Source organism: Cibotium barometz, chromosome 63 (assembly GCF_041138505.1).
Source record: "Cibotium barometz isolate CiBa-2024 chromosome 63, ASM4113850v1, whole genome shotgun sequence".
Classification (NCBI taxonomy): domain Eukaryota; kingdom Viridiplantae; phylum Streptophyta; class Polypodiopsida; order Cyatheales; family Cibotiaceae; genus Cibotium; species Cibotium barometz.
Window position 1 is genome coordinate 14,448,702 of NC_141108.1, and position 9,984 is coordinate 14,458,685.

At 41.0% G+C, this 9,984-nt stretch overlaps 1 protein-coding gene across 3 annotated transcripts; it reads right to left on the reverse strand.

Annotated features, from left to right (window-relative positions):
- Nucleotides 1–2,822: 2,822 nt before the first annotated feature.
- Nucleotides 2,823–6,793, reverse strand: LOC147603727 (sec-independent protein translocase protein TATC, chloroplastic-like). 3 transcript variants are annotated; one of them, XM_086796177.1, is made up of 6 exons: nt 6,658–6,793; nt 6,465–6,556; nt 5,968–6,343; nt 5,036–5,328; nt 4,641–4,931; nt 2,823–3,380 (listed from the first exon to the last, which is right to left on the reverse strand). In XM_086796177.1, exons 3-6 carry the CDS (start codon nt 6,242–6,244, stop codon nt 3,156–3,158), a joined length of 1,086 nt encoding a protein of 361 aa, XP_086652303.1. In that variant the 5' UTR covers nt 6,245–6,343; nt 6,465–6,556; nt 6,658–6,793; the 3' UTR covers nt 2,823–3,155. The 3 variants fall into 3 exon arrangements, with proteins under 3 accessions (XP_086652303.1, XP_086652302.1, XP_086652304.1); XM_086796176.1 differs by having other exon boundaries at nt 5,968–6,556; XM_086796178.1 differs by lacking the exons at nt 5,968–6,343; nt 6,465–6,556; nt 6,658–6,793 and adding an exon at nt 5,483–5,959 and having other exon boundaries at nt 5,036–5,390.
- Nucleotides 6,794–9,984: the final 3,191 nt, after the last annotated feature.

Sequence of the window (9,984 nt, forward strand, 5' to 3'; positions counted from 1 at the left end):
GTAAGTTGTTTACTTACCCCTCAAATTCAAGGTGATAATATGGACTAGCAATGTTCCCATAGTTGATTAAATCAAGCACAATCCACAAGTGAGCTAATCCAGAAGGTAATCATAGCGTGAATAAGTATGGGTCATGTGTGAAAACTCAAGACAGCCAAATGGACTTGAATCTTTTGAGTGCAAATTCTCTCCCAATGAACTTTAATAGTTAGTCCCCAATGTTTAGCTACCATAACAAGCCCAATAGATGAAATAGTTTTGGTGTGAATTTCTCAAAAGTAATTCATGGCGTGACTTTTTTGGGATTCAGAATAAGAGGATAAGATTTTTATTTTTATTTTAGCAAAGTGATCCCTAAAATATCGACGTGATTTTTGGGACCTTTTCGTGATGCAAATTTCGCAAAGGTATATTCACAGCAGGGTGAAAAACTCGCTATAGTTAAAAACCAATTTAGACTTGGATCTGATTTTTGGGGATCCAAAACTTGATTTTCCATGCTCAAAATGTGTAGTAGTTTGAGCCTTCTTACCCGACATTATTTTTTAATGTTTTTTATAAAAATAATGTTTTTTATGATTATGTAAAAAGGCAAAAAAACAACAAGCACCGTGGATTTTCACATGAAAAAGGTAAAAATGATGAAGACAACAAAAGTCTAATGTAAAATGATTTGCTTGTTTCCCTCCAAGGCTTCCCAAGTACTCACAACCCAATCACTTAATAAAAAATAACAAAAAATCAAACATTTTTCATACTTTTTACCACACATCAACCACCTTATCCACTCAAAACTTTACAAAAAGTAAAAATGTTTATTTGAAACATGTAAGGAAGGAGCTGAGTGCTTAAAGAAGAAGGAAGAAGCAAGAATGCCTCTTACTAGCAATGCCAAAACTACCCCCTCATAAACTCTCTCTCATTCAGTCACACGAATGGAAATAGATCATCGTGAGAATACTTACCTTGCTTCTAAGCTCAGGATCTCCATGACCTCCAAGCTCCACTAAAGGTACCTAACTCCAATCTTCCAAGCCTTCCTCTTGCTATCAACAAGAGGTTTGATGCACCTCCTTGCAAGGACACACCGCTCTCAGTCTCTACACTCTCTCACACAAAGTATAAAAGGTCACATTTATTAAGAGCAATCAAGTATCTCCTCTAAACTATGTCTCTCTCTCTCTCACACATACACAAGATCAAGAGCAAGGAGAAGACAACAGCTCAATTAGCACAAATTAGGATTGTGCCTTTGCATTATGAGAAAATATTTTACATACATATGGCCCTTATTCACACTTGGGCGTCCAAAACTTAAAGAACTAGCTAGTTAAGCTTGGTTATGGCCACCTTTTCTCATGTTAATTATAACTTTTATAGTGCCTTTTCATGACACTTTTTGTTAACTCTCATATGTGGTAGAGAGCGCTTTTGTTAACACCAAAATGGGTTAACACCTACTTGGCATGTTTACATGTGCGTATATGAAGAATAATGCTCATTTTCATGGAAAGTGCCACCAATGCAAGGAAACCATTTGCTACAAATATTGAAGTTTCTACATGCTAAGCACTTGACATTTTGAGAGACCATGAAGGAGGCATGTGATCTATATAAATGCATTTACTTTGTGGTGTTTCATGTACTAAGACTCAAGAGTGAGGTGCATGAGTTTGTGCATTAGGCTTCGCTGCAAAGGTGGACTTTGCCCACAGCTTGATGTAGGGTTCAAGAAAAAGTGGTTTCACTTCATCCTAGAGCCAATTCAACACTTGAAATTTTCACAAAATATCCTCATTTTATTTTTTTGAAAAATAGTTATGATCAAGCGAAAGTACGGAGAAAATACATGTTCAAAATTAGCATTTTTCATCTTTGGCCCTTGGTAAGAAAGGTTTATGTTGAGGCTCCCATAAAAAAGTGTTCCCAAACTCATACTTGATAGCTATGAGGACTAGCCTACTTTACTTAGTAGACATTAGTGTGCATGCAAGTAATGCTTTAGAGACTACTTTTGTAGGGATTATGTTTGCTATGCACATATTGATGTTGTTCATTATTGCCATTTTGAAGCATGCCCCTTATTGTGTTTCCTAAGCATACTTGTGCTCTAATGCCATTTTGAGCTTTTTTTTTTCCCAAAAGCAATGCATATAGTGTTTTTCTTACTCTTTTTTTTTCTTCTTTAAACAAGGGAGGGTACAAGAATAACACACCATCACTTTCTACTATGGGAGTAGACAGATTCAAACCCTAGGGTATCCCAACGTTAGCACCCTTGCCTCCCAAATGCATGTAGAAGTTCTCAAGTAAACTTGTTTATAGTAGACATTAGTGTGCCTGTAAGTCGTGCTTTAGAGAATTTGATACTCATGCAACTGCTTATGCTTTTGAGGGGATTATGTTTGTTATGCACATACTGATTTTGTAATTGCTGTTTTGAAAAATGTCCCTTCCTGGGTTTCCAAATCATACTTGTGCTCTAATAACATTTGAGTTTTTTATCAATGCATGATGCATTTTTCTTTTTTAAAATAGGAGGGAGGGTACTACAATAAAACACCATCACTTTCCACAATGGGAATAGGTAGATTCAAACCCCCTGGGGTTCATCCCAGCAGTAGCACCCTTGCCTCCCCCTAATGCATGTCGCGCTCTCAAGTAAACTTGTTTATAGTACTTTTATGCTGAGTATCTTTGCAGTTCCCATCCTCAACATATGCTGTACATCTTGTAAATGAAGCAACAATATGTCAATGCATAATTTTATAAAAAGGTGTTGATATTGATTCCAAACCTTCCAAAAGCTAATTTAATCACACCTAAAACAAAATCATTCTGAATTATTTACTTTGGATAACAAGTTAACAATGTACACAGTTTTGTGTACTTCAGCAAATCTTCAAATTATACAAGAGGCACAAGATACCTCTTTACATCATCTAGTTATCTTCTACACCATAACTTTCCTTGACCTCCTCATCCTCCCTGTCCCCTTTGTACTCCTCTTGCTCCTGTTCTCAGCTTTCCCCCCCTCCCCCTCCCCCTCCCCCTTTTCATATTCACCATCTACCTTCCATCTGAAGTCAAGCATAAGCAGCCCTTAAGACAGGCATACATCTTTAAGCTGAAAGCTGATGCTAGAGACGAGACAATCAAGAGGTTTCTGGTTCTGAAACTGTCAACTTCACAAGGAGAGCTCCACCTAAATAAAGGCCAATCAATGGACCAGCCAACAGCACTTGAGTCAAAGGATCTGTAGAGGGTGTTAACACTGCTGCTGCTGTAACAGCACCTACCACAACATACCGCCACACAGACAGCATTTGGTCCCCAGAAACCAGCCTGGTTTGTCCCAATAACAGCTGTATAACTGGCACCTGAAACAAGTCAAAAAGCTCTCGTTACACAGAATTTTCACATCATAAACATTGTCAGTGAAAGTAAATACATTAGGGCATAGCGATCCACCCGCAAACAAGATGGGAATTTTTGCACCGCTTACAGAATTCAGCTAAGGTTATAACACGAATCTCCCTGCCCATGGAATGGATGGGGAATCGGGCAGGCAATATCCCACATGGCGTGGCAAGGCTAGGCCCATGCTGCAGGTGCAGCTTTTATGTAACCAGCATAAGTGTGAGCCACGGCTTAACGTGGTGTGTGGGGAAAACTGGCCTGGGCTGATTCACATATGATGGAAGAGAGCTGTGATGTGAGGGTGGAGATGGGCGATGGGATAGGTGGTCCTCCTAGACAAGATCAATGTCATGGTGGAAATGAATGTGGGTACACACATCCACTCTATGCATGTCTTCAGGTTCCGAAATCTATAAATAATCCCCTTTGCCGAGTTTAACAGAGCAAGCACAACCCTATGATCATAGCCTTGCAGTTCTATAAGTGCCTCTTCTTGCAATCAGTTAACTGGCAACTTTCAGTGGCATGTCCACCCAATCTGATCAGAGTTTCAAACAACAAAGGCAACAACAATAAGGGACATCAGCATAGCCAGCATCCGCCGGACAAGTGCTCCAGAAGATAAAAACCCTAGGATGCAATATAGTCCAAGATAAAAACTTTTTATTTAAAACATTTGCCGTGGCCCATGTCACAACAGTGAGATACAGAATCTGCTCCAGAGAGAAGGAGAGGAGAGAGGAGAGAGGAGGAGGGACCAACCTAGTTTCTGGTCCCTAAAGAGAAATGGTGGAATAGGGCTTGGACATGGTGGAATGTGCATGAGATGGAAGCTCATTAATAAAGGCCAAAAAGCTCAGGGAAACTGAGGTACAAGCACACCACAAGGTTGGCCCAACGTTTCATCCACTACTGGCTTATGTTTGCATATTTTCTCGAATTGTTCTTTTTCATGTTAATTGTTCAATTGCATAATTTGATCTCAAGCATGCCATCTACTGGTACACATGGAAAGCAAGGGGCGAGCAGGCCAAAACCAGGACACTCTCAACAGGCTTCGTGGCTGCATCCTACTGGGCAGCACAAGAACAGGAGAAGCAGGCTGGATGTCGAGAGAGAGAGACCAAAGCTCAGGCAGGAACCAAAAGACGGGACTGAAGATGATGTAAGGCAGTACACCATGCAAATCTTTTTGGATTAGAATCTTGATGATTGCGCACCTGAAATGCCAAGCCAGTGCTGAACATAAGCACAAGAACAAACTCGAAATACTGATCAATAGACCAAAGGGATTCCACCGCTCCTTCTGCGTATGATACAAAGAAATTGAGAGCAGCTGGAGCCAAAACTCCATATGAAAATGCGAGGCCCGTGTAGAACAGCATAGAAGAGCCAAAAACAATGGGCCCAAGAAACTTCCTCTCACTTCGGGTCAGTCCTGGAAGAACAAATGCAATAATCTCATAAAGGATCACTGGACTGCCAAGTAGAAGACCACTGTAACCGGACACCTGCAAGTTAAAAACATTACCCAAATTACCTACACTCTTCTTTCACCACATCACTTCCTACTTCATATAGAACACTTTGGAACAACAAACATGTAGAAATGTACCTTTATGGTTGTGAAAAAATATTCACCCGGAGAGAGCTGTAAAAATCGAACACCTTGCGAATACACGGGTGCTTCAAGGAACACAATGAGATCCTTGGCAAATGCAAAGCATCCCAAGATGGCCACCCCAACAACTGCTACTGATATGAGTATCCGATCCCTTAGCTCTTCCAAATGACCAAAGAGACTCATCTCCACATCATCTGGAAGCTCTTCTTTTGTCGGATAGAGCCAAGAAGATAAGCTCCCAGATGCTGGCTTAACAGGATCTTCCTCGCTTTCCAGGGTTTCAACTGGAAATAAACATAAATCATACACATCAATATCATGCAATATCAGCACTTCACCCCAGCAGGTTATCCTCTCATTCACAGTGTTTTCTCCTCCCCCTGCACTTTTTTCAGCCCTGCCCACTGCACAAGGCCGCAGAAAGTGTGTGGTTTGCAGGTTATAAGGGCGAATTTCAGGGGATGAACTGGAAGATGGAAGTAGAAAGGATGGGCAGGGTTCAGGCAGAAAAAATGCCAAGGAGGGTGCGAAGGGGTGAAAGGCATGTGTGATTTGCAAGAGCCAGGGTTGTCACAGTTGGTATCAGACCCAAAACTTGCATCAAACAAGCATGTTTGCATGCCATTAAAGATTGAATTTCTGGTAAAACACTTACCTCACACTATGCTTCTAACCGGTTGGCCTGGCCATGCCTTCTCTTGGGTAAAAGAAGTCCTCATCTCTTTGTGACATTGTCACATGTGTTGAGGAAGCGTGATCTTGATTAACACTAAGTAAGAGAGATAAACGCTAATCCTACTTAACTTGTAAACACACAAAAGACAATCTATTGTTTATTGCCAAAACATGCTCATATTACAATGGTTCTTGGACTAAGATCCAGTTCAAATTATCAAATAGAGCATAAGGCCATCAGATAATACCAGCTGGTCTTTCCTCTACTGCTGATCCAAGCCCAGTGCTAGGGCCATCCTCTTTTCTTTCTGCACGGCAGAGCATGAACCGTTCAGGGCTATGGTGGCGCTTGCCCTTACTGTTGGTGAGATGCAGTCTGTGACCTGAATGGTGATCCAAAGCTATGACCCATTTTCTGGATATGGCTGGAGAAGCGCATAAACAATTAACTGAAGAGATATAAGCAGGACTCAGTTTAGCTTCTGGCATGCAAACTGACTTAATGATATGAGCAGCTCCAGCCATTTGGGTCCTTTGCCCCTAAAGGATAACCGAAGAGAGAGGGTGTGTGTGTGTGTGTGTGTGTCAACCCAAAAGGACTGCCAGAGAAACCCAACTGGGTAACTGTAGAGACAGAATGTCCACCCAAAAAGACAGAATGGTCATCCAAAAGGAATACCAGAAAACCCTTGAAAACCTCAAATAGGTAACTGTAGGCAGAGAATGGCCAGGCCAAAAGGGTTACCCTAAAGAGACCAAAAGGGGAGCTGTAGAGAGAGAGTGTCCAGGCTAAAGGGTTAGCTCAGCTCCCTGCTGTGGATGATGATGGTTAAGATGCTGCAAGGGTAAAACCATGTATCAGAAAATTCAACAGAGTCTATGAAGCAATTAGCTCAAGAGAAAAAAAGACAGATAGGAGGCATCGCTTTGGCAAATACCTTGTCTGTGAGCTCGTTGCTTTGCTACTCTAGTCGTCTTCCATCAAACAGCCAAGTCACCATTTGCTTTCCTTATCTTACACACAACCCAACGTTTCAACTCTAAACCATTTGGAGGCTTCTAGGGAAGGGTATTTACAAATTTACACCACCTAAAGAAATGCTTACTACATATTCATATTGTGGGTGCTTATTCACTCTTTCACATTAATTAAAATTTTTTAGGTCCTTATATTAATTTTTCATAAAAAAAACATTAGCCCCATTAAGGTTTGGAACCTTAGTGTAGGCGGCTAATTTTTCCCAATCTCTCTCCTCCCGGAGCTCTCTCTCTCTCTCTCTCTCTCTCTCTCTCTCTCTCTCTCTCTCTCTCTCTCTCTCTCTCTCTCTCTCTCTCTCTCTCTCTCCCCCCCCCCCCCCAACAAGCCCTTGTTCCGCATGCGCTCCTTCATCAGCTCTCTCCCTCTTATCCATCCGTTGCCCTCTGCCCGCATTCCGCCCACACTCCTTCAACGGCCCTTGTTCCGCATGCGCTCCTTCATCAGCTCTCTCCCTCTTATCCATCCGTTGCCCTCTGCCCGCATTCCGCCCACACTCTTTCAACGGCTCTCTCCCTCTTTTCCATCTACTGCCCTCCACTTGCGCTCCTTCTCATTTGCCCGCGTCTCTATCTCTAGCTCTTTCTCTTGTCTTCCATCTGCTACCCTCTGCCTGCGCTCCTCAGTTTCCAGCTCCTCCCTCTCTCTCTATCTGTCTTGCGCACGCCTATATCTCCTCCCCTCCCCCTCTGCGTTCCCTCTGAGGGCGAGTTTGGACGATTTGCAGGAAGGTCAAACAAGAAGAGACATGCATTGTTCTTTCTAACGAGGTTGGACGATGCGCCTATACGTTGGATGATCAAGAAGCATGCAGAAGAGGGGAAAGAGACAAACACGTGTCCACATCAAGACATTTACTAAATTAAAATCAAATGTTGCTAATTAAGGAAATTTATCCCATAAAACATGATGGAAAATTATCCTTGAAAACCTTAATGAAACCTTTAATCCTTTTGAGTGAATACACACTCATTAATTAATGCGCATTCAAAAGGATGTTGTGGGTACATATTCACACTGATATGCTTCCTACATATTCACACTGGGACTTGGACGAGGCTATGGTTGGGTAGTGAGCTAGCTAGCGAGTGCCTATTTTGTCGCATCATTTGGTGCATAGATTGAAACAATCCTCCATCTAGTTCCGTTCTTAACTTAGAAACCTCAACCTAGCTACTCCCCTTCCCCTCTGCTCCTCTTATGTTCCCTACCTTGATTTCCTACAAACAAAGCCTATTTTTTATGCCCAAAGCTCTTTGACAATCCCTTATCTTTCAATAGTGAATATTCATCTTTTGTTTGAGATTTCTATTTAGCCTTGTTAGAGTAAGGGACATACTATAAAGCTAAACTTAGTGTTCAACCCTCGCTTCTTAAGTGATCTTCTTGCACTCTGAGGCAATCCCTTGAGGCGTAGGTGATGCGATTTGGTGGAGCCAAAGCTAGCTCCAAGAAGAGGAGAGAAGAGAAGAGGGAGGATGCACAATCTTATGCATGGCATTGCCTTCCCAAACCCTAAGCATCAACATAAGTATGATGTTAAGAAATCAAGGTAGGGAACATTAGTTAGGTGAAAGATGAGTTAGTCTTATAGCATGTTTTAATGCCCAAAGCTCTTTTTATATCCCAAAGCTCTTTGACAATCCTTATCTTTGAACATTGATTATTCATCTTTTCTTTGAGACTTCTATGTAGCCTTGTTAGAACAAGGATTGTTAGGAAAATTGCCATAAAGCCAAACTTATCCTTGTTCAAGCGAGGAGTCGTTTCTCATGTGATCTTCCCACACTCATCACACCAAGGCGGTTCCTTCGGTCATCGTAGTAGGTGATGAAAATGTATTTGAGAAGATTAAGCTATGAATATGTAATTGTTGATTGTAGATTTGTGTCAGGGGAGCGCTCAAAGTGATTCACATACCCCTCTTTCAAAACTCGATTGAGTCCTCATGATTGGTGGGAAAGTGTGGTCCATGGAGTGTCAATGTCCCGATTGTGCATACATATGTATGAGGGCCTACACAAATAACTTTTCTTAATACCTTCATTGATGAGACCATACTAGAAAGGTATGAGTCTATTTTATGTAAGAGAAGAGCAAAGTGTTTAAGTACTTTCAATAATTCAAAGCTCTTGTAGAGAAGCAAAAAGGCATGCACATAAAGTCCTAAAGGTCTGATGGTGGTGGGGTGAGCACATATCTAATGAGTTTTATGCATTCATAAGAACTCATGGGATCACTAGGCAGCTTACTTGTAGGTACTATACCTCTCAGTAAAATTTGGTTACTGAGAGAAAGAATAGACATATTGCAAAGGCGGAACGAACTATGATGAATGAGAGGAGCATGCCTTACTATTATTGGACTAAAGCCATGCATACAACAACAATTTACATAATATGCCCACAGTTTGCGATGCATGATATGATCTCCGAGGAAATGTTCAAAGATTATAAGCTGGCAGATGTGAGACACTTAAGTGTTTGGATGTGTGTTTAGATGTGTAGCTTATTAAGCAAGAAGTAAGTCCCCTAATCATATGGTACCATATCCACAAAGGATATGGCAACCATTTTTGTGTGTGAAGATATGTCCACAAAGGATGTGTGAAATTCATGGGTCTTTTAAAGAGCTGTTTACAGCCTGACCGTATGTGCCTTACCATATGCTTATCCATCACACTAATTAAGCAAGGTACTCTAATCAATCCTCTATTGTATGGTAGCCATTTTGAGTGTGTGTGAGTGTTTTTTAGTGAGGTTTCACAGTATAAATTAAAGTACATTCAAGCTACAGTACTGCATTTCTCCTCTTTGATCTCCTTTTTCTCAAGCTTTAACCATTAGAACACCTTGCCCTTAAGGGTCAATGCAAAGGTCCTAACCTTTGTGAAGTCATCAAAATTTTAAAAGTTTCACAAATATGATTAAACAACTCTAAATGTTACATTAGTTCTTTTTTTGATCAAATTTGTTCATGGTTTTTCACATTTTGGACTACCTACATGCCTATCCCTCTTTTTATAGCTTTTCTATTTAAAGCATATCTTTGGTGTAGCCCCCAAGAGGTGGTCTATATATGGGTACAAAATTTGCAATGTGTGTATTTGCTTCATGTGGTTGTGATGCAAAGTTTGTTTATTATGGGTGGAGCTTGATAACTTGGTAAAGGAGATTACACCTAAGTTTTTTGTGCATTTGGGGCACACAAGATTTTTACAGTTGACTTA